This window comes from Meriones unguiculatus, chromosome 3, assembly GCF_030254825.1.
Source record: "Meriones unguiculatus strain TT.TT164.6M chromosome 3, Bangor_MerUng_6.1, whole genome shotgun sequence".
NCBI classification, from domain to species: Eukaryota; Metazoa; Chordata; class Mammalia; order Rodentia; family Muridae; genus Meriones; species Meriones unguiculatus.
This window is the reverse complement of record NC_083351.1, coordinates 16992493-17017218: the sequence shown is the minus strand read 5'-3', so window position 1 is coordinate 17017218 and position 24726 is coordinate 16992493. Positions and strand designations below refer to the sequence as shown.

General features: G+C 49.8%; 1 protein-coding gene across 1 annotated transcript in view; it reads left to right on the top strand.

The window, feature by feature from the left end:
* The window catches only part of Rhce (Rh blood group CcEe antigens), a 31983-nt gene that overhangs the window by 6088 nt on the left and 1169 nt on the right, over positions 1-24726 (top strand). The window contains exons 2-9 of the mRNA XM_060379322.1: positions 4692-4890; positions 9332-9482; positions 13485-13647; positions 15021-15187; positions 17117-17254; positions 21606-21730; positions 22087-22166; positions 24091-24164. Of these exons, the coding sequence (XP_060235305.1) occupies positions 4692-4890; positions 9332-9482; positions 13485-13647; positions 15021-15187; positions 17117-17254; positions 21606-21730; positions 22087-22166; positions 24091-24164 (1097 nt within the window). The remainder of the gene's footprint in view (positions 1-4691; positions 4891-9331; positions 9483-13484; positions 13648-15020; positions 15188-17116; positions 17255-21605; positions 21731-22086; positions 22167-24090; positions 24165-24726) is intronic.

Genomic DNA, 24726 nt, shown 5'->3' with positions numbered 1-24726 from the left:
CAGGGGTGTTATACCCTTTAAATGCCTATGTCTGACAGAAACTCTGTGTTCTAAAAAGGAAGTGCCTTTCAGTGGCCTCTGACACCAAAGGAACTTTCCGGTAATGAGCATGTCCATCTTGTGTGTGAAAAGGTATTCTCCCGCCAGTTCAAGCCAAATGAAAGTATAAATGCAGGCTTATTGGGAGGCAACTCTTGGGAGGGTTTGCCAACCTCACAAGAGGGGGGGGTCGATCAAGTCACCGTCCAGAGGAGACAGAAAGTGGGAGAGGGGGGGAGAACACACAGAGGAGAGAGGAAATGAAGAGAGAGAGCAGAGATAGGGCTGAGTAGCTGGTGGTCCTTTTATCGGCCTGCACACATTTGCACCTTGTAGGCAGACCATGACATGAGCGATTGCTGGGTCCCTGGGGGCAGGCCAACAGAACTAACCACCTGCAGGCCAACAGTACGCACAGCTAAGACTGAGACCTGAGGCAGGTGATTTCCTCCTGTGGTGATGGTTAGTAAACAGCTCTCTCTGGCCTCATGCCAGACCCTGGACAGAAATAGCTTCAGCAGTGCCTTCCCCATCACAATGGCCCCGAATTCCTTCAGAGACCATTTGGAAACATCTCACTGTGCATAGAAGGCGGGGAAATATCTCTCACCATTTTTTTTTGGGGGGGGGGCATTCTGTTGTCTGGGACTTGGGAAAGAAACTGCCAAAAGTGCAATTAAGCAGCTTGTCCGTGGCTGAGTTCCCCGGTCTGTGCCTGCACACAGAAGGCTGGAGTGGCCAGCACCACCTTTACCCTGTGGAAACAGCCATCAGCTGTGGTGATTTTACAGCACGTAGGTCGGCTTGCCCTGTGGTCTGTGAATGAAAAGGAGGACGTGACCACTCCAAGGCAGAATGAGGAGGTTTCATTGTTGCTATTGTTGGTTTGGTTTTTTATTTTTATTTTTCAAGGCAGGGTTTTCTGCCCTGGCTGTCTGGGAACTCAGTTTGTAGGCCTGACTAGCACTCAGAGATCCAACTGCCTCTGCCTCCCGAATGCTTGGGATTAAAGGCCATGCCTGGCATGAGGCCAAGGTTTTTACTGTAGCTAGGAGGAAAAGTACAGCTAGAGGCGTCATCAAGGGTCCAGACTGAACTAGGCCATATAAGAAAACGGAGATGGAAGAGTGAGAGAGGAAGAGAGGAGAGAGTGGGGCAAGTGGACTGACAGAGAGAGAGAGAGAACCCAGGAGAGCATGTAGCCAAAAGTTTCAGGGTTACATAGAAAAGAGAAGCTGGGGGATGGGAAGGGAAGCCCTCCGGGGACTGGACAGCTGATGCCGCCACCAGGATCAAAGACAGCAGGGGCCCAGTGTGGAGCCTTCTGATGAGTTCCAGCTTGTCACCTCCATGAACTGGAAGCTCTCTGCAGAGCTGGCTGAGACCCACAGCCCCAGGCCTGGGCTGACTCTCTGTGGAGCCCTGGGGGACCACTGAACTAGTGAGAGGGACACCCAGCTTCACTCCCTGAAGACAGGAAGCCTGATCCACCACACTGGGGGTGAGACAGGCATGGAAGAGAACATTCTTTTTAGGAAGAACCTTAGGTGTGGCCATGAGGGAGGGGCTCTCTGTCCTCAGTGACATTTTAAACATTGTGCATGCGGTCACAGGTGAGGCATACACTGCCATCCAGGGACTTTGGGATTCTGGGCCAGCCCACTGTAGAGGCTTGTGGGAAGTGTATGTAATTATAAGTGAGCAGCATCTGCTGTGGCTTTTTGTCCTCAGACCGGTCCCCTTTTCCTAATAAGCCAAGGCCTCAGAGGGATTCGGTTGGTTTTTGGTGATAATGTGTATATTGGTGGTGGTGGGGGTTAGTGTATTTTTTTTAATGAGTGTTTTGCCTGCATGTATGTCTGTGCACCATAGGCATGCTTAGTACCTGCAGAGAGGCCAGAGGAGGCATCAGGTCTGCCGGAAATGGAGACACAGGTGTCTGTGAGCCACCACCACGTGGGTGCTGGGAGCTGAACCTGGGTCCTCTGCAAAGGCAGAAAAGGCTCTTAATCGCTGAGCCATCTCTCCAGCCATCCCACTTCCCACCCCCCATACATACATACATACATACACACAGTGTAGCCCAGGCTGGCTTTAAATTTCTGATCCTCCTGCTTCTGGCCCTTCAGTCACCAGTCTGTACCACCACCATGACAGGTGGACTATTTTAAAATAATAAATGGCCGTGAGCTGTTTTACAGGGGGGAAATGGGTGAGTAACTAAAGGTGCTTCTAAGCTGTTGGCACAAAGTCATACTGATGAAAAGAAGATAGCAAAAAAGATGAGTTATGAGTATTTTCTCATAAACCTCACACCGTAGTCAGGGTGGGGGGAAATCTGTGCAGCCATCAGGCTTGTAGAAAAACAACCAACGCACGCCTGTAATCCCAGCACTCAGGGAGGCAGAGGCAGGCGGATCTCTGTGAGTTCGAGGCAAGCCTGGTCTACAAAGCGAGTCCAGGACAGTCAGAGCTACACAGAGAAACCCTGTCTCCAAAAAGAAAAGAAAAAGAGAGAAAGAAAAGAAATTGATCAATGTCTGCTGGTAAAATAGTCTTTCCACGTATCATCCCATTTCATCGGGGAGAGTGTGAGGAACTTGTGGAATTGTTCCTGTTACACTGGTGAGAACTGGAAGAGGGTAGTACTGAAACTAGGGTGAAGGCTCCAATCAATGGTTTAGGGTAAGACCACCCCGGCTCTGTCTGCTTTATCTAAAGCAACCCACTTTCAGTTCGACTTTTTTTTTATTTTATTTTATTGCTGTGGCTAATACCCTAAAGGAACAGTTTAGATGGGGGAAGATCACTTTCGAGTTTGTGGGCCCCTGGCTTTTGCTGTTTCTGGCCTGTGGCAATGATGTAATGGGTGAGGGGCATTCTAGAGCAGGGATGCCCACCTTGCAGCAGCCAGGAGGCAGGGGAGCCGCAGGGTGGGGTCCAGAGCCAAGAGGCATCCCTAGTTGCCCAGAGTCAGTTTGCTGATCTCCTGGGGACCTCTCAGTCCAGGCAAGCTGCTGGTCAAGATCAGCCGCCGCTGGCCGTTAAACACTGGGCTCCTCTGAAGCTCAGAGCCACCCAGACCACACAGCTGGGAAGTGCCCAGTCTCACCAAAGCCAAGTTTGTCTGGTTCTGGCTTACATGTGGTAATTATTTTTAAAAACTGGAATCACATGAAAGTAGCCCCCTCATCCTTCTGCTGGGGCCTCTGGGAGGACTTTTGCTTCACCTGTCTCAGCTCCTGCTCAAGCCCCGAGGCCCATCAGTCTCTCACAAGAACTGGGAAAGAGACAACTTCCTTCTTTCCTTCCCTTCTTCCTTTCTTCCTTCCTTTCCTTATTTCTTTCATTCATTTTCTTTGAGACAGGGTTTCTCTGTGTAGCCTTGGCCATCCTGGAACTCACTCTGTAGACCAGGCTGGCCTTGAACCCACAGATCTTCCTTCCTCTGCATCCTGAGTTCAGGGATTAAAGGCGTGCGCCACCACTGCTCAGCTTCTTTTTCCTTTTTTTTTTTTTTTTAAACTTTGATCACTTGTATGTATGCATGCTCACCTGTGTGAATATGTGCATTCGAGAGCCCTAGTGGAGGTCAAAGGACAACATTCAGGACTCCTTCTCCTATGGATTCAGGAAGCCAAACTCAGGCTTGTGAAATGATTACCTTTTCTTTCTTTCTTTCTTTCTTTCTTTCTTTCTTTCTTTCTTTCTTTCTTTCTTTCTTTCTTAAAGATTTATTTATTATTTATACAACATTCTGCCTACACAGCAGATCTTACTATAGATGCTTATGAGCCACCGTGTGGTTGCTGGGAATTGAACTCAGGACCTCTGGAAGAACAGCAAGTGTTCTAAACCTCTGAGCCATCTCTCCAGCGCCAAGTACCTTTTCTTGCTGACTCATCATGCTGGCACTTCTCGTGTGCTGCCACCAACACCCAGGTTGTTTTATTTATGTGTGTGTGTGTATTATAAGTATAGTATATTATAATAATACATAATTTTTTCCTACCTGCTTCTTATGAAGATGTTTTGGCTCATGCCACAGGACTCTGAGGTCACCTCTGTCTTCTCATTTCTGTCTCACCTGGATTATTCAGCTGCTGAGATCTTAGTGTGCATGACCAGGGCGGAATTCTGCCCCCACAACCCCAGCGCAATTTTCCCTTCACCGAGTGCCAATGATGGGCCAAGCAGGGGCCACGACACTGCACTTGTCCTCGTCATAGCGTTCATTCCTCATAACCATTGCCTTTTCCCTGTGCTCTCCTACCTGCCTGAAGCTCTTCACCAGCTTTAACTCACCTTCCCCCATCTCAGGCTGAATGGTCATTTCCCCCTTTTTCAGATGAGAAAGTTGAGGCTCAAAGAGGAGAGGCAATTTAACAAGCTCTCCTTTTTTTTTTTTTTTTTGAGACAAGGTTTTTCTGTGTAGCCTTGGCTGTCCAGTACTCACTTTGTAGACCAGGCTGGCCTCGAGCTCACAGAGATCTACCTGCCTCAGCCTCCCTGAGTGCTGGGATTTCAGGAGTGTGCCACTGTGCACACCAAGTTCTCGTAAATGATCTCAGATGTCCCTTCCAGTGGCCACACTGGCCACTTTCACCGCTTCTCCCTTTGTGTCCACTCCCCTCCCCTCTTCCCCTTCACAGTCTTCCAGGATTTGACTCTTGTGGCAGCCTTGGGCTTCGGGTTCCTCTCCTCATCTTTACGGAGACACGGCTGGAGCAGCGTGGCCTTCAACCTTTTCATGTTGGCCCTCGGGGTACAAGGGACAATCTTGATGAACTATTTTCTGTACCAGTACTTCCAATGGAATGGTGAAAGCAAAGACAAAACCCTTGTGAGCAGGTGAGTGAAAGCAGCTGGGTCATTTGGGGTGCTTAGAATGCAGAGAGGAAGGTTCTAGAAGCACGTGAGCTCTATCTCTGACATACAAAATAGGTAAGATGCTTTTTCTACAAGATTTTCACTGCATATACAAAAATCTAATTTAATTGGACCCTACTGGATATCTGGAGCTATAGCCTTTCCCTCGAGTCTCCCTATTTTGTTATTAATGATTCTGATTGCATAAAGTCAGATGATCAACACAGGTCCATAGAAAAGTAATGAAAAAGAGTCGACCTAACAAAACAGCAAACAGAAGTGTCACCCAGAGAGGCGGTGTCTTAAAGAGAAAGCAGGGTGTCCTGGGTGTGTACCTTGGTGGCAAGGCAGTTGCCTAGCACATTCAATGGTCCTGGATTCCATGCCCAGCCTTCAAGGAGGAAACTGAAAGAGGAGGAGGAAGAGGCAGAGAAGGAGAGAGAAGGAGAGGGAAGAGGGAGAAAGGGAGGAGAAACAGAGGAAGAGTCAGTTCTGAGATGCCAGTTGATGGGAAGTATCATACTTTTATTTTCTTTACGATAACATTGATCCATGTAGATGTACTTAAATGAAATGGTGCAAACTGGCAAAACCAAACTATGACTCCAGAAGTCTGAGTAGAATAGTGGTTCCCTAGGCGACAGGTGAGTTTTGATTAGGAAGGAGCACTATGGCTTGGTGAACAATCTCTGTGTTCACCTGGGTGATGGGGGAATATCAGATTAATACATGGCAGATGATTAATAGAGATGAGATGACTGATAGATTGATACAGGTTAGTCAGGGTTCTCTAGAAGAACAGAACCAACAGGATGATTGTGTGTGTATATACATATACATACACACACAAACAATGTCTGTCTATCTATCTATCTATCTATCTATCTATCTATCTATCTAAATATAGTTATATAAAGAATTTACTGAGCTGGGTGGTAGTGGTGCACACCTTTAATCCTGGCACTCAGGAGAAAGAGGCAGGCAGATGTCTGAGTTCGAGGCCAGCTTGGCCTGCAGAGAGAGTTCCAGAATAGCCAGAGCTATACAGAGAAACCCTGTCTTAGAAAAAATTTTAAACATAAACAAAAGAATCTATTGAATTTGATTACATTAGAACTATGATAACAGGTGTCTCACAATCGAGAGGCAAAGAACATGGTTGATTTACTTGATCCTTGAGGCTGGGTACCTCTGCAGCTGGCACAGTCCCACAGCGGCTGTCACACTCCAGAGGCTGACGACCCTGTCTGTGTTTGCTCAGTCTTAGAGAATGATGTCCTTAGTCCACAAAGGAAAGCCTGGAAACTCATCAGCAAATGAATTAGCAGAAGCAAGATGGATCAATTCTGCAGCAAGAGGGAAGGCCAGCTGGGCGGGAGGCAAGTGAGCCTCCTTCTGCCAAGTCCCTTTTTATCTGGGTTAATACCAGCAGGTACCGCCCACACTCAGTGGGGGGGTCTTCCCTCATTAATTAGCAATTAAGAAAATGCCCCACAGACATACTCACAGGCCAATTTGTTGGAGAAAAGTCCTCATTGGAGGGTCCCCTCTAACAAGATGATTCTTGGCACTGGGGAGATGGCTCAGAGGTCAAGAGCACTGGTTGTTCTTCCAGAGATCCTGAGTTCAATTCCCAGCAACCACGTGGTGGCTCATAACCACCTATAGTGAGATCCGCTGCCCTCTTCTGGCCTCCTGGCTCATATTCGGGCAGAATACTGTATACATAATATACAAATAAATAAAAACAAGATGGTTCCTTTTTTTAAAGATTTATTTATTTATTATGTATAAAATGTTCTGCCCACATGAGTGCCAGTGTACCGGAGAAGGGTGCTCAGCACTTGCAAGACAGAGGCAGGCAGATCTCCTGGTCTACACAGGGAGTTCCAGGCCAGCCAAGGCTACCGTGTCTCAACTCTCACCACCGCCCCTGCCCCCCACCCCCCAAAAAAAGTTTTGTTGTTGTTTTATCCAACCCTGAATCTCTATGATTCAGAGCATTGCGTCTTGGTCTTGGGAACTTCTTGGGCCCTCTCAAGGCCATGCCAGCTGTCCCTCATAGGCCTCGCTCAACCTTTGGGGGAGGGGGGTTGTCTTCGGAACCCAAACACTGTGCCAGACATGTCACCAATGTTCTGATTGGTCCATCCAGAGTCAGGGTCTACGGTCATACGCAGGCAAGGAAAGTAAAGGCTCAGAGAGTACAGGACATGTGGCTGGGGTCCCGAAGCTAAGGGTAGAGACAGGTAGAGCACAAAATAGTCCTCTCAAGAAGGACGGGGTGGCATAGCGGGGGTGGGGTGGGGTGGCGAGTTGCCTTTAATCCCAGCACTTGGGAGGCAGAGGAAGGTGGATCTCTGTGGGTTTGAGGCCAGCCTGGTCCAGAATGGCCAGGACTACATAGAGAAAGCAAACCAGACAGAGAGACAGAGAGAGAGATGGTTCATCCCTTTTTAAATGTTGTAGAGGGTTGGGGATATAGCTGAGTTAGCAGGGCAGGGCGCCTGCCTAACATGCATGAAGCCCTGGGCCCTATTTCCAACAGCACAAAAACTGGCCATGGTGACCTGCTCTGTCACCCCAGCCCTTGAGAAGTGGAGGTGGAAAGATCAGAAGTTCAAAGTCTTCCCCCGTCACATAGCAAGTTGGAGGGCAGCCACTGCCTGCGGGGATTGGAGACTCCTGGGTTGTGTCAAAGGCCTCCCTGGGGGCTTCCGACAGTGGTGAACCTTGGCTGGGGCTGCCACTGCCTCGGTTTAAGGTCAAACAGAGGTTAGCCTTCAGCACCCAGGCAAACTAGGACAGCAGTGTTTCAGGACATCGATGTCCAAGGGGACCTGTTACCCCTCCGTGCCACCCAGCTACCATGCCACAGGAAGCCATCCGGATCCTCCCGGTGGAGACTTAGCTGGCGCTGGCTTTGCAGGGTTGGACAGGGGCACCTGCCGGCCTGTCAGGCCAGGGCTGAGCTAGTGGGCTTTGCCTGCCCTGCTCCCTGGCCTGACTCAAGCATGTGCTGTTTGGCTTGGTACCAAATGGGTTCCAAATGAATCCTTGTAGGGCAGAGGCCTTCAGAATTGCTCACACAGTAAAGGCTTGGTAAATGCTCATCGCAAGAAAAATGAAAACAAAAGGATCTCTCAGTGAGTGGTTTCCACCACCCGGCACACCTGCTGCTGAGGATCAAACCAGGACCTTGCAAAGGCTAGGCAAGCCATCTGCCACTGACCCCATTCCTGGCTGTCCAGGAACTCACTTTGTAGACCAGGCTGGCCTTGAACTCACAGAGATCTGCTTGCCTCTGCCTCCCCAAGAGTTGGGATCAAACCTGTGTGCCACCATGCCTGGCCGAGTTAGCCCCTATAATGAGCCACTCCCTGTCCACACAGGACCCATTCCCTTACGTCCTCAGCCTCATGGACAACAGTGAACACCGGGGAGGCTGTGTCTAGAGGGTGGATGTGGGCTTAGATCTAGGCCAGCTGGGCCTGAACCTCAGTGCTTGTTCTCAGTAGGTAGCGGCCATCCTTCCAGCTGCATGCCCTCCTGTACACAGCGAGGGACACGAGGGACACAGCACCTTCCTCTGGAGGACTGGCCTTTAACCTCAGGCATCTCAACAGCATCCAGATGCCAGCCTCATGAAATCCCTTGGAAGGACGGCCTTCAGGGGAAGACCGCCTCCTCTAGGGAGCTCTCCATGATAAGTCCAGTTGGCACGGCTGTCTCAGGAAGCCTTGTGTCTTGCCAGCCAAACCAGAAGCACTCTGAAGACAGGAAAAAAAAAAAAAAAGCTTTTCTCTACTCGAATCCCCACGCTGCATGTTTGTCCACAGGAGGAAAGATTCGACAGCCTCCACGCTGGCAGTTGCCTCCATTCCCGAGTTCCCACTGCAGGCACACACACAGACACACACACAGACACAGACACAGACACAGACACAGACACAGACACAGACACAGACACAGACACAGACACAGACACAGACACAGACACAGACACAGACACAGACACAGACACACACCACACCACACCACACCACACACCACACCACACCACACCACACCACACCACACCACACCACACCACACACCCAAAGCTTTCCTTCCAACCCCGGCCGCAGCTCCGGGAAACAAACAGGGGCGTTCTCATTTCACTGATGGGCGCGCTGTTTGGTTAGCCTGCTGCTTGGGTGGTGGAATTGGCGTGGGAAGCCAGGCTCACCCCACATCCAAACTCCCCAACCCTGTCTCCGGCACGAGGAGGGAGAGGAGGACGGTGGAGGGCCGGCTGGTGGAGAGCGCCCCCTCGCGAGCATCTGGGGGCCCTGACGGCGGGAAAGAAGTGTGGGGTTAGGGGTGGAATTCAGGGGTGCTCTGTCTCACGCGCTCCCTCTCCCTCCCCCCCCGCCGCCCCCAGATTCCAGATCGCTACCATGAGCACCGTGCCCCTGCTCATCTCGGCCTGCGCTGTCCTGGGGAGGGTCAACTTGGTGCAGCTGTCCGCGATGGTGCTGATAGAGGCGGTGACCTTCAGTGCCGTGAGTGCAGTCAGCAGGAAGTTCTTCCACGTGAGTCCCGGGGGCCCTGGGAGAGGGTGGGAAGGGAGGACGCTGTCCCACCTGGATGAAGCGCCGCGGTTTTAAAACTATGGACAGAAGGCCCCAGGTGGGGCGGCAAGGCCCCAGGTGGGGCGGCAAGCGGTTCAACTCCGCTGAAGGTTAAACACAGCAAGGGGAGGCCTGGGGCCACACAGGTGTATTATGGGATGCATAAGGTGAACTCCTAAAATATAGGAAAGTCCAGGAATCCAGTAGTTGTTCAGTCCGTGAGGCCGGGTGCCCTAGCTGGTCTTCAGCCGACGCTGGAATCCTGAAGGAGTAGGCTCTAATGCCAGTGAAGGAGTAAACTTGCCAGTGAGAGTGAGGGCGAACAGGCAAAGAGCAAGCTCACACCAGAAGGAGTGGCCCGGATTTAAGGTGGATCTCCCCACCTCAAAAGATTGAGACTTAAGGGGGGTCTTCCCTCTTCAAATGATTCAGTCAAGAAAAACTGCTCACAGGAGTACCCAGCCTCCCGGGTTTCAGCTGATCCAGATGTTGGCGATTCCAAGAGTTGCCATCACACAGGGTGGCTCTGGCGGTGGCCCAGAAAGTTGCATGTTGAGTGTCTTACTTTATTTTGATTTTTGTTTGTTTTATTGAGACAGGGTCTCACTCTGTAGCCATATAGGGTCTCACTCTGTAGCCATGGCTGCCCTGGAACTTGCTATGTAGACCAGGCTGGCCTCAAACTCCTAGAGATCCGTCCACCTGCTTCTGCCTCCAGAGAGCTGGGAGCAAAGGCCTGTGCCACCACACCCAGCCCTCGTGGCTTCCTTTAGGGCAGCGCAAGGCCAGTGTAACCTTCTGCTGGGGGGACTCTTGGAAGTCGAGGTTTGAAGCCCACTGTAATAGTGCCAGTCCAAGTGGCTCTCCCAGTTCCTCGGCTCAAACCCCGACCCCACCGTGACCCTGAGGGATGAAATGGCCAGCCTTCTCACCTCATAGATGAGAAAGCCAATGCCCAGAGAGGGGCAGGAAGTACCCCACATCAGGTAGCATGACAGCAGCAGGGCCATGCGGGCACGAGTGTCTCAGCCTGTGCCAGGAGAAAAAGACCGGGGTGTGCACCCCAACTTCCCCTCCCACAGAGTCCCTATGGTACCCACCACAATAATTTTGCCTCAGCCTCTTCGTTTGCCCCAGGTGGGCGTCCTCACTGCCTCCGAGGCCTGGGGGGTACTTGTATCTATTCACTGACAGGCCACAGATCTTCAAAATGGCAGAAATGTGGTGGGCTGGGGAGCTGGCTCAGGGGGCAAGAGCAATGTCTCTCAAGGAGGGGGATCTGAGTTCACATTCCCAGCACGGGAAGATAGACATTGCTGGGCTGGGCTGATTCTTTGCACAGACCTGCACACATATGTATGAACCCCCCACACACACACCGATCACACATCAAAAGAGAAAGAGGAACTCTTAATTATGGTTTCATTACTGACCAAAACAACTAGAGCTTATTTCAGCTTACAGCTTCCTGTTCACCAAGAAGGGAAATTAGGAGAGGGGAACTCCAGGTGGGAATTGAAGCGGAAGCCGTTGAGGATGGCCGCTTACCACTGGTTCAGGAACCGTGACCACCCGTGCAGGCACCGCCCACAGGGGTCTGGGCCCTCCCACATCAATACCTATCCCCTGCACCCTCCTAGCCACAGCTCAAGCCCCCTACATGGCCCTTTCATATTTTCTACAGTTATTCCATGCTGTACACTCAGAGCTGAAGTTCAGAATCTAGGAACCCATTGTAGTATACTGTGGTCCTTGCCAATAATTCAAAGACATAAAATATGGCCAAGGAGAGTAAGGAAGGCTGTGGAATTCTACTGACCGCCTTTAAAGTTTTGTTGACTACCTAGAGAATTGAGAATAAATTCACAATTCTGTATCCATTATATAACATGCTAGGTTATAGGTAGTTCTGTCTAGGTTATTAAAAGATACAGTAACATAAAAATTATATTTCAAAATAAAAAATTAATATGGAATGACTGCCCTTTAAGAGAGCTGACATTGGAAATGTACATTTTACACCCCCACAAAATACTTATGCTTTCTTTCCTTCCTTCCTTCCTTCCTTCCTTCCTTTCCTCCTTCCTTCCTTCCTTGCTTCCTTTCTTTCCCTCCTTCCTTCCTTTCTTTCATGCATGCTAGGCAACTGTTCAACAGAATGAACTATATGCAAGTTCCAATTTTAGGTGGATCTAAGACAGGGTCTCAGTTCTGTAGCCCAGGCTGGCCCTGAATCACAGAGTTCTCTTGCGTCAACCTTCTATGAGCAGAAAGTACAGTCATTTGCTCTTTCTGGTCCTTAGGAGGAAGCCACTCGGAGAATATTCAATAGAGACAAGGGTGGAAACAGGAAGTCCAGCTGGGAGGTCATTGCAGAAATCTGGAGTGCCCGTGAAGGTGGCTTTGGGGAGCTTGCATCCTTATGCATGAGTGAGGGCTCCTTAGCATCATCCATCCACCAACAAGTGCTTTACTGAGTACCTGTCACATACCAGTCACTCTTGTGACCACGGGAAAATACAACTTCAGGGAAACTGCTGCTTTGGAAGGAACAAATAAAAAAGAGCCAGGTGTGGTGGTGCCTGCCTTTAACACCAGAGCTCAGGGAGGCAGAGGCAGGCAGATCCCTGTGAGTTCAAGGCCAGTCCGGTCTACAAAAGTGAGTCCAGGACATACAAGGCTACACAGAGAAACAGGTCTCAAAAAACCAAAAATAAAAGAAAAAAAAATGAAATGAGCAAAAGATGTATCAAGTTAGTAACCAATTCTATGGTGAAAAATAAAATAAAGGAGGGTGGTGCAGAAATGTGAGGGGGTGGGGTAAGCTACCAAGACAGACCAGTAGGACATCTTGACCAAGGAATTTTTGAGGCCAGCCTGGAGGGGGTCTGGCAACAGTGGTCAGCCCAGGCGGGGTGTACAGCAGGTTGCATCTGTCCAGAGGCCCTTGTGTCTCTTGCCCACACTCCTTAAACTGCCCATTTATCTTGCCCCTTGGTGATTATAGAGAGCAGACAGATCTGTACCTGCCCGTTGTTCACCATCCAGGTCTGAGGCTGCCTCCTCCCCGCCCATCCCCCTCTGCCCAGGGAACCAGCATTTCTGGAGGCTGCACTGCCTAATCTGAGAGACGAGACAACTGGAGGTGTGAGGCGGGGAGAGAGGTGGAATTAGAGCAGATGTCGTGGGGTCTCCCTGCAGGTCATGGAAAGGACTGTCACTTTGAGAGAAACGGAAGTCACTGGAGAATTCTGAGCCAGGACTGGCAGGGTCTCGAGCTGCTTGGAGAATGTTCAATAGGGACAAGGGTGGAAACAGGGAGTCCAGCTGGGAGGTTATTGCAGAAATCTGGAGTATCCATGAAGGTGGCTTTGGCCAAGGCAGCATCAGGGGCGAGTGGGTGAAGAGCCAATCCATTCTGAGTGTTTTTGAAAGACTCTGAAAAGCAGCCTTTACTCTAAACCCACTGCGAATGAGGCCTAAGGCTTACTAAATTTACTATGCATAAGCAGGGCGTGGTGGTGCACACCTTTAATCCCAGCACTCAGGAAGCAGAGACAGGCGGATCTCTGTGGGTTTGAGGCCAGCCTGGTCTACAAAGTGAGTTCCAGGACAGCCGGGGCTACACAGAGACACCCTGTCTCCAAACAAACAAACAAACAGAACTATAACAATAACAAAATTACTATGCACAAGGCGCGATTAGCATGAACCCAGAATCTCTTCAGCTGTGTCATGGTGTCATAGGACAGGCTGTGACACTGGTCAGCCCAGGCTTAGCTGCCCATGGGCTCTTCTGAGGGGCAGCCGGCTGGCTGGGCCAGATAAGCTCTGAACACCAGGTAAGAGCTCCAGTCTTACCTCCCACAGGAAGCTCGGGACTGTGGGGTGGGGGGAGGGCGGGAGCAGGACTGACCACTCTGCCTAGGACAGGACGCTCACCACAGTACTGCTGTGTTTCAGGTAGAAAAGCACATATGCATGATGCATGGGCATGTGTTCGGGGCCTATTTCGGGCTGCTTGTGGCCTGGTGCCTCTCCAGGTCTCTGCCCAAGGAAGCGGATAAGAAAGCCCAGACAGAGAAGGTTCAGATGGCCACAAGCTCCAATCTGTTTGCCATGCTGGGTAAGGACGAAAGGGCTGGGTGGTCTCTAGCCCGAGATGGAGCCGAGACACCGTTCGTGAGCCCTGCTTGCGAAATCGTTCCTTGGCCTCTGACCCCAGCGTCCTGCTTCCTTCCGCCAAGGCCTTCTGCTTCTAGAAATGCTGTTCCCTTTATAGCTCCGGATTAAGCCTCTCATTTTAGGGAACCTCTCTTCAGTAATATTGGGTGGAGACTTGGGGATGAAGGTGAAACCCTGGGCCACTCAGCACTTGGGAAGTAGAGGCAGGAGGATTGAACACTCAGATAGTCTCATTACACTTGACTTTTAAGTTTATCCGACATTTTTGTCTCTAACAGAAAGGAAGCATGTGGGCAAGTAAACACTATGAGGAAAAGCAAGAATTAAGATTTAAAAAAAATGTAGAGAGGTGCTAGAGAGATGGTTCGGTGGTTAGAGTACTAGCTCTCTCGCAAGGGACCTGGATTTACTCCCTGCACTCACACAGTGGCTCACAACCACCTATAACTCCAGCTCCAGATGCTCTTAGGCCTTCCGCTGGCCTCTGCAGGCATCAAGCACCCACGTGTGGATAGACATAAATGCAGGCAAAACACCTATTATGCACAAAAATATTTTTCAAAGATTATATTTTTAAAAAATACAGAGAGTTATGGACCAGCAAGATGGCTCCATGGGAAAAGATTCTTGCCACCAAAATTGACGACCTGAGTTCATCCTTGTGACACACAGCAGGAGGAAGATTTTGTTCTGAGATGATCTCGTACAGATGCCGAGGCTAGCCCCTAGCTCACTATGTAGCCCAGGCTGGCCGTGAGCTCACTGTAAATTTACGACTCCCACCTCCTAAGAACTGAGACAACACTTTTAAGCCACCACACATAACTGCCCTGCATTAATATATATATATACACACAAACATACAAATATATATATAAATATATATATTTGTGTGTGACTCTTTTGCCTACATGCATGTATTTGCACCATGTGTGTGCCTTTTGGATCCCCTAGAACTGGAGTTACAGATGGTTGTGAGTTCCCGTGTGGGTGCTGGGAGAAAAATGAAGGTGTTCTGTAAGAGCAGCCAGTGCTCTTAGCCACAGAACCAGCTCGCCAGCCTCTGCCTTGCATCTTAAAGGGAAGCGTTAGAGTGAGGCCTGGCGTCTGGAGATTTCAGCGCTCTGGGCCCTTGTCTGGAGAGCGTGTTGTCCATTTCCCACCGACCTGAGACTTCAGAGGGGAGAGGCGACTAGTCACCAAACTGGAAAGTGACCAGCCTGACTTGTAAGCCTCAGGCCATTCCTCTGTTACCCTGGAGGACTGATGTCAGAACGAGGGCCTGGTTCTGGCTGATGGCCCTCTGCCCTCCAGGCACCCTCTTCTTGTGGATATTCTGGCCAAGTTTCAACTCTGCTCTCCTGGAGGCGATAAACGACAAGAAGAATGCTGTGTTCAATACGTACTACGCCCTGGCAGTCAGCACAGTGGCAGCCACCGCCGTGTCAGCCCTGACTCACCCCAAGGGGAAGATCAACATGGTGAGGAGAAGGCCGCTGCGTGGGCAGCACATGTGTCTCTGTGCCTAACACAGGTGCTCATGGCTCTGCCAGGGGCCCAGGCTATAGACGAGAGAAGCCTGTGATGAGCCCTTCTGTGTCTGCCCTGTAGGAAGAGTACTAGAAGCCGGACGGGCTGTCTTGGGGCTGATGCCTGTGTTTCAATCATGTTAATATCACACTGACCAGACAGTAGACCCCGTTTCTGTTAGCAGTTGAAGCCAACAGCATGATTAAGAGTCAGCAGAACAAACTGGAATGAAATTAGTCAGCCTTTCCTCTTCCCTCAAGAAATTTAGCCAGGCAGTGGTCCCAGGGTTTGGGAGGCAAAGGCGGTGGATCTCTGTGAGTTTAAGGTCAACCTGGTCTACAGAATAAGTTCTAGGACAGCCAGGGCTACAAAGAGAAACCCTGCCTCAAGGAAAAGAAAAAGAAAGGAAGGAAAAATAGGTAATACACGAAAAGTACTTAATGTGGAAAGGAGCTGGTACCAATTCATTGGGGGACACTCTGTGGAAAGGGATGGGTGAGAGGAGAAAGAGAAAAGCCGGGCTCTGCAGTCAACAGCACTGGGAAGAGCTGCCAGATGGGGTAGGTGTGGGGGGGAAGAGAGGGGGCCCTGAGGGGAACCAGGCCACAGATGACAGGCTCCCAACGCAGTGCAGTCACTGGGGGAGGTGGGTGTGCCCACAGGTGAACATGGTGGTGACAGGAATTCTTTTTTTTTTCAAGATTTATTTATTTACTTACTTATTCTGTGTACAGTATTCTGCCTGCATGTACACCTGCAGGCCAGAAGGGGGCAGGAGATCTCCATTATAGATGGTTTTGGTTTTGAGCCACCATGTGGTTGCTGGGAATTGAACTCAGGACCTTTGGAAGAGCAGCCAGCCAGTGCTCTTAACCTCTGAGACATCTCTCCAGCTTGGTGACAGGAATTCTAAGAGCAGACAAGGCAGGGTGGCTTAGGGAGGCTCAGAGGTAGGTGTCACCACTCTAAGGCTTAGAACTGAGGGGTCAGAGGAGGCAAGGGGGATGGAGGGACAACAGTGGAGGTGTGACCCAGGAGCCAGGGACAGCATGCTAGAGCCCTAAGTGGTCATAGCTGCCTAAGCAGCAGGTAGCTAGTACTTATGAAGAATTTAACAGCGGCTTCTGGGCTCTGTGCCAGACCCTGGGCTAAGATCTGACCCAGGGCTTACCAGAACTCTAGAAGTGCCAGGTGGTGGTGGCACACTCCATTACCAGAGATCTGATGCCCTCTTCTGGCCTCCACAGGCACCAGACATGCATACAGTGCACAGACATATAGACAGTAAAACACCCATAAAGAAAAAGAAAAAAAAAATCTTTTAAAGTTAAAAAAAAAAAAATGAAAGAAAGAAAAGACATAGCTGGGTGGTGGTGGTGCATGGCTTTAATCCCAGCATCAGGGAGGCAGAGGTAGGCAGATCTCTGAGTTCAAGGCTAGCCTGGTCTACACAGCTAGTTCAAGGACAGCCAGGGCCATACAGAGAATGAAAACCATGTTTTGAACAACCTGGGGGAGTGGGGTGGGGGAGAGACAGGATTTTACCATATAGCCTAGGCTGGCCTTGAACTCAAGATAGTCCTGTCCTAGCCACTTGGGAGTTGAGATTACAGGCTTGCATCACAGCTCAAACCCTATTCTTTTAAGAGCTCAAGGGTGTGTTACTAAGGGGTGGCCAGGATGCCCAGTCAGAAGGGTTACTCCTTGAGCCTGTGGATGAAGGGCACCTGGTGCTGATGGACAGGAGAAGATGGCTTCAGGGTCTGTGAGCCTGGAGGGGGGGTGCATAAGGAGGCTGCTCATTGCCAGTGCTGAAAGGCTGCGGGCCCGAGCGTGCCCTCTCTGACTTACCCACCCACCCACAAACTGTCTCTCTGCAGATTCACATCCACAATGCAGTGCTGGCAGGCGGTGTGGCTGTGGGCACCCCGTGCTCCCTCATTACTCATCCCTGGATCGCCATGGTGCTGGGCCTCACAGCTGGGTTGATCTCCGCTGCGGGAGCCAAGTGCCAGCCGGTAAGGAACTGGAAAGCTGCCACCCTCTGCTTTGCTTCAGTCTCGTGGGATCTGGGTACCTGGATGGGTCATGGGTTCATGAAGTAGGTATTGACACTTAGGTCAGGTACAAAGCCGGGATGTGTGAGTGAGTAAGCAGGTGGGGGCAGTCAGGGGAAGACACCTGTGTTGGTGTGGCTTCCAAGAAGCCTTTATATCAGATAAAGCTTTATGGTACAAGCTGAGCATGCCCAGAGGCATTTTTTAAAATAAAGATCTATCTAACTATCTATCTATCTATCTATCTATCTATCTATCTATCTATCTATCTATCCATCCATTGTTCTACCTGCATGTGTGCCTACTGGTCAGAAGAGGGCACCAGATCTCATTATAGATGGTTGTGAGCCACCATGTGGTTGCTGGGAATTGAACTCAGGACCTCTGGAAGAGCAGCCAGTGCTCTTATCTTCTGAGCCATTTCTCCAGCCCACCCAGAGGCATTTCTGTCCATCACTTTAATCCTTAAAAAAAAAAATTAAATTGCAGCCAGGCGGTGGTGTCAAATACTTTTAATCTTAGAACTTGGGAGGCAGAGGCAGGTGGATCTCTGAATCCCAGGCTAGCCTGGTCCATACAGTGAGGTCCAGGACAGTGAGCAGTACTCTGTTTATTTGAGAAACCCTGTCTCAAATAAACAAAATTAAATTGCATTTATTTATTTGTTTGTTCAGTTATTTGCTGGTTTGTTTGTTGTAAGTACTGTCATGTCAGGTTTAGAGACCTGGGACCATCAAAGACCACCAGGAGACGACTCCATGCAATAGCAAGAGAGCTTTATTACGAGAATGATCGAACTCAGGACCCAACTCTCACTGACACAGCAGTAGAGAAGTGGGACCCTGAGCCCTGAGTGAGCAGCGTTTTTAAAGGGAAAGTCTGTGATCAGGGGGTTTCCATGGCAGCAAGCAGGGGGGCATAAGCCTTGGCGTTACAGAATTGGGTGAAGTTTAGCAGGGCAGGGTGACCTTCTCTTAGGCACACAATCACAATGGCTAAGGCATATAATCACAATAGGTAAAGCATATAATCACAATGGCTATTCTTCTAAACCATATCTGAAACACTGTAGAGAATTTTCCCACCTGATTTTCCACCAGTCCCCATTGATTATTGCCAGGGAGTTTGTCTCTGTTTTCTATGAAGCATTTATTCTGTGATATTTCCTGGAGGCTGTTGCTAGGAGAGTTAACTTTGTTCTCTGCCAGGTGTACATTCTGTGATATTTTCTGGTGCCTCAATTCAGCTCCCAGTCAAGATCTTTATTTCAAAATGGAGTTATACCCAGGCTCACTTAAACTCTTCAGCACCAGTAGAAGTCAGAGGACAGCTTGTGTAAGTCTGTTCTCGCCTTCCACCAGATGGGCCCCGGGAATTGAACCCAGGTCATCCAGTTTGGCAGCAAGCGTCTTTCCCACTGCGCCATCTCCCACAGGCTTTTGGTCTGACTTTGGATGAGGGATTTCAACTCAAAGAAGAATGTATCAGGTGTTCGATTTGATCAGAGCTGGGCCTGACTGCTTTTCATCTGCAGTGGGAACAAATCCTCTTCTCTCTTCCGGCTTTAAAACCCTGAGTTGCAAGCAGCTGTTACGCCAGCAGAGAATGGTTCCTCGGGTGACACATTCCCATTGGGCTCAAGTCCTATCTCCATTTTTTTTTTTTGTTTTTTTTTTTAAAATCTCAGTGATAAAGACCAAAAGCAACTTGAGGAAAAAAGGGTTCATTTCCTCTTACAGTTGGTAGTCTGTCAGTCATTCAGACAAGTTAGGGCAGGGACATGGAGGCAGGAAATGATGTGGAGACGGAGTGAAGCTTGCTGGCTTGCTCCCATGGCTTACTCAACCTGCTTTCTTATAGAACCCAGAACCAAGAGAGGTGGTGCCCTGTTTGGTCCCACAGGGAGCTGGGCCCTCTCACTTTAATCATCAGTCAAGGGGTTGGAGAGACGGCTCAGTGATTAAGAGCACTGTCTGCTCTTCCAGAGGTCATGAGTTCAATTCCCAGCAACCACATGGTGGCTCCCAACCATCTATAATGTGATGCTGTCTTCTGGCATGCAGGTGACCTACAGATAGAACACTACATAAAATAAATGAAATACATACATAAAATAAGTAAATAATTATTTTAAAAAAATCAATCAAATAAATAAATAAATAAATTTGAAAAATCATCAATCAAGAAAATGACCCCAGAGGCATTTTCTTAACTGAGGTTCCCTCTTCCTAAAGGACTCTAGCTTGTGTCAAGTCGACATAAAACTCCTCAGCACAAGCCCCTTGATGTCTCGGTGCCTCAGTCCCCTTGACTCTTTCACCAGCGCAGGGTGGCCCTGTCACTTTGAAGATGTCTCATTTGTTTATTAGTTCATCCACTCAATCATTCACCACACATCCTCCAGTCCTCGTTCTGCTTCCGATAAACACAACACACCGACCAACACCGGAAGAGCACCTAAGCTAGCCGAGGTCAGTTTGGAGTGGAAAAGCCGATACTTCCAGGTGGGAGCTCGTCTTAGGTGAGCAGTAGACAGTCAGGAGGATTAGCCAGGCAAAGAGGGAAACACGCTCCAGGCAGGGACAGGGCCTTCCAATGCTCTGTGAGAAGTGTGGCCCCTCCGAGGTACAGAAAGGTACGACCATGGCAGAAGGTTTGGGTTAGCCAGGACCTTGGTGAGACCAGCACCTCAAGAGGTGAGAAGTGCGGGCCATATCTCCTGGAATAACCAGGGCTCTGGATGTTCGCTCTGGAGACAGTGGAGACTGCAAGGGCAGAAGGAACCTGAGGAAATGTCCTGTCTCCTCAGGCCTGCTGAGGGCAGAAGTGGAGGGAGTGTGAGGACAGAGTGGGGACAGCTGGATGCTGTCGTAACCAAATGCCACCAGGAAGCTACTTAAGGAAGGGGGGAAGCGGGGCAGGAGATTTAGTTTGGCTCATGGTTTGCAGGGATGCCGTCCATCATGGTGGCAAAAGCATGGCCACCGGGCAGCTCTCTGGCAGCAGGAGGGGGTAGCAGCTGCTCGCTCACATTTCAGTGGACCATGAAGTTGAGAGCTTGGAATCCATGAGACCCAACCCCCAGGAACTTACTTCCGCCAGATGTCCCTCCCCACCCCCGGAAAAAAAGTTCTATAATTTCCTAGAACAGAACCATCAGGGTATGTGTATGGGAAGGAGTCAGAGAGCCAACCCTGTAGGGACCATGTCACATTTCAGCTGTGACAACATCATCTGGAAGACTGTCAGAATTGCAGCATCTTCTAGGCAAGCTTTCTCCCATCAATCTACATCCTCAGCCTTTCTCCGCACTTTAAAATAAGGATTTCACTTATTTTTAGGTGTATGAGTGTTTGGCCCATATACACCACATGCACCATGCTGAGGCCACAGGGAGCATTGGATCCCCCAGAACTGGAATTACTGAGGGTTGGGAGCCACCGTGTCAGCGCTGGGAACCGAACCTGAAGTCCTGAAGGCTCTTCTCTGGAAGGGCAGCCTAACTGCTGAGTCATTGCTCCAGGCATTTTATATGTTTTCTGGTGGAGATTTGTCTTTACCTTTAGGGCATTGTTGTGTAAGACCTGGGGTCTCACAGCTCAGGAGTTCAATCGTGCCCTTCCCAGAAACTCCCCCAGACCAAGACTCCTTGCAAAAGCAAGAGGTTTATTAACCGTTGTACAACGGGGTCACCCCTGCTGGTCAGCAAAGAGTGGCCCTGGGGTCTCACAGCACCGGGAGACAAAGGCCTTTAGGTTTTTAAAAGAAAAATTGCGGGAGATTTGAAGTTCTAGTTTTGGCAATTTAGGATTGGATGAGGAAGCTATAAAGTAAGATAATTGGTTAGTCTTAGGTGCTCAAGCTTGGCCAGTCCTGCCAAGTGTGGATGCAGCTGCAATTGAAGGTGGGGGTGGTTAGCTCATCCTTGAAGATTAGGGCTGCGGGCTCTTGGCTGGAGGTCAAAAGCTACTCAGAAGAAGTCTGGGTTCGTTCCTAAGAAACACTATCTCAAAGACAAGTGTCTAGTCCTTCTTTTTGCTGAGTGAAGGTCATTGCTTGATTGCCCTTTTTTTATATCTGTCCTCACAGATAGGGTCACATTCCTTCACTCTCTGAAAAGGTACTAAGAGGCTTTAGCTTAACCTGGACCTAAAACTCAAAACTATAGGCTTTAGAAGACATACAGGTTACAAAGTTAGTCTAACCCTTTCAATACCAACAGGGCATGTTTGGGTGAGCCTCCAGGTCTGCTCTGCTTGGTGGCCCTGATGTCAAAGAAGGTTGGTCTACTTACAAGCTGTTTCTGCCCCAGGTGTGTTTGAGCCACGTGCTGCCGGACCCTAACCCCAGTGGGATCCACTACACCTTTGGCTTGCCAGGTCTGCTCGGAGGGGTCACCTACTTCCTGCTGAGAGAAACTACGTACAGAAGCTCTGAGTACGTGTGTGTTGCTTGTGTTGCTTGGCATCGCCCCTTAACCTCGTCCAGCTTGGGAGGAAATGTACTCAGAGCCAGTTTATTCAGAAAGTCTACCCCAGCCCCCGGGCCAGACAGGGTTTCTCTGTGTAGCCCAGGCTGTCCTGGAACTCTCTCTGTAGACCAGGCTGGCCTTGAGCTCAGAGATCCACCTGCCCCTGCCTCCCAGGTGCTAGTGTTATACCCAGTTCATGAGACCACCAAAGACTATCAGGAATTGACTCCATTGTAAATACATGAGGGTTTATTGTGTGTGTGTTCGAACACGGGACCTGCAGCCCGATACCTGAGTGGTCTCTCTGCTTTGTCCATTCTAGGTTTGCTACCGGGATGGTCCTTGAAATTGGGGCTCTCAGCTTTGCTATGGCGATGGGAATGGTGGCTGGACTCCTAACAGGTCAGTACACTTTCATGCCCTGGAGTGTGCCCCATACATGTGTGCACGCCAGGCCCCTTCCTCCAGAACTCAATCCCCTCAGCTTCAGCTCCGTAAAGCAGACTGTGCAAATGATGATTTTAAAAGCCTGTAATCCCAGCACTCAGCGAGACAGAGGCGTCGGATCTCTGTGAGTTCAAGGCCAGCCTGGTCTATAGAGTGAGTCCAGGACAGCCAAGCCAACTCTGTCTCAAAAAATTTTTTTTTCCATTTTATTTTACGTGTATGGGTGTTTTGCCTGCATGTATGTCTGTAATGTCTGTGTCAGTATAGATCTGTGTTAGTCTGTGGAGACCAGAAGAGGGAGACAGATCCTCCTGGAATGGACATTCTGGTTAGCAAATGCACTGGTCACTATGCATCAACATCAGCACAGGAAGTCACATCCCCTCCATACTTTTGTTTTTCTGAGACAGTGACTGACTCACTCCAGTCAGTAGCCCAGGCTGGTCTGAACTCTCTACCCCCCTTCCCCAGCATGCTGAATGTTGGGATTACAAGTGCCTCCATGCCATGCTTTCTGGGGAGCTTTATGTTTTGCTGGAGAAAAAGTGATTTTTTTTTGCTGTGAGAGTGAGGACCAGTCTGCTTTCCTTTGACTTATCGCACTTGGTATCAGGGAACTGGTGGTTAAAAGCAAGCTGGAGGGCCGAAGAGCTGGCTCAGCAGATGAGAGCACTGGCTCCTCTTGCAGAGGACTCAGGTTCGGTTCCCAGGACCCCACATGGTGCTCACAACCATTTGTAACTCCAGGTCCAGAGGTCCAACTGCCCTCTTCTGACCTCCGTGGGTGGGTGGCAGGGGTGCGGTTCTCTTGTGCTTGAAATGTATTCACCATCCCTCCTCATCTTATTTCTTTCCTTCCTTCTTCTTTCCCTCCCTCTCTTCCTTCCTGTTTCACTCTGAAGAGGATCATTGGTGATCCTCTTGTCTCTGCCTCCTGAGTGCTGGGGTTACAGGTGTGTGCCTCCAGGTACTGTTAGAGATGTGAAAAAAGGTCACTGGTTGAAAGCTAAGGTACTAGACAGGTCATCAGCATGAAGAGTATTTCCAGGAATCCCCAGGTGCATACTGCCTGGGTTTCTTACGGGGAAGGGTTGGGCCTGTAATCTCCCTGAGGGCTGTGTGACACTCCGTAGAGTCTGGAAACCAGTTCAGGTGGAGAGGAGGGAGCCCAGGTGAGGAAGGAACTCTGTCATTTTAGCCCTGAGCTCTGAGCTCAGGGGATATCAGGTGATAAAACTTTGAGCTTAACAGCAGGTCCAACACGCATGGTTCCCTAGGAGGTGTCTACAGAATGAAGGAAGCTACCAGAATAGGCTGAGTTTCTGTTTATCTGTCTCAAAATTATGGGGAGAGGGATTTCTGTTGAGATAGTGTCATTTACATAGAATATTTCAGTGATCTCTCTCCGTTTTCTTTTTTTCTCTTTTCTCTTTCTTTCTTTCTTTCTCTCTCTCTCTCTCTCTCTCTCTCTCTCTCTCTCTCTCTCTCTTCCTTCCTTCCTTCCTTCCTTCTTTCTTTCTTTTTCAAGACAGGGCTTTTCAGCCCAAGCTGTCCTGGAATTCACTTTGTACACCAAGCTGGTCTCAAACTCACAGAGATCTGCTTGCTTCTGCCTCTCAAGTGCTGTGATTAAAAGGGTGGACTACCGCCATCTGGCTTTTTGTTTGTTTGTTTTTCAAGACATGGTTTCTCTGTGTATAGCCCTGGCTGTCTTGGAGCTCACCCTATAGACCAGGCTGGCCTTGAACTCACTTTGCCTCTGCCTCCTCAGTGCAGGGATTAAAGGTTTGTACCACCACCACCACCCAGTTTATTTCAGTGACCTTGAGGTAATAAAGGGGCTCTGCCTATCTTCACACTTGGTTGTCTCTTGTTTAAGGTTGTCTCCTAATAGCCAAAGTATGGAGGGCGCCCCATGTGGCCAAGTACTTTGACGATCAGACTTTCTGGGAGGTAAGACTTTTATGGTATTGACATGATAGATTTCTTTTTAGTGTGTGTGTGTGTGTGTGTGTGTGTGTGTGTATGAGAGAGAGAGAGAGAAAGTGAGAGTAGGGGTGTGCACGGAGATCAGAGTTTAAAGATAAGGAAATGGAGGCCCGCTGGAGTTTAAGTCACTTGTCCAAAACGGCGGAGCCAGTCAAGGACACAGAGGGATACGAACGGGTGTGTCTGGCTCCAAATGTGTGGTGGGCATCTGAGGGAGAATTGTCTCCCCACCCCTGATGTCACCATGTAGCCATCAAACTTCTTTCCTGTCACCGAGCAGAAAGGGACTGTAACGTAGAGACACGGTCCAGGAGCTGCCCGTGCGGCTCCCTACGTCACAACGCCCCAGAGAAAACACCAAATGGAAAGAGCTTATGGTAGTAGTGAGACCCTGTCACCGGAGGCTTACGAACAAATGAGCCAAGCAGAGGAAACCACGAGAAGCTGCCGTGCTGGTCCAGCCTGGGACCCCAGCAGTAGCCAGGCCCGGGAAGGAGGATGGCAGGGTCAGGCGTAGTGCAGGGGG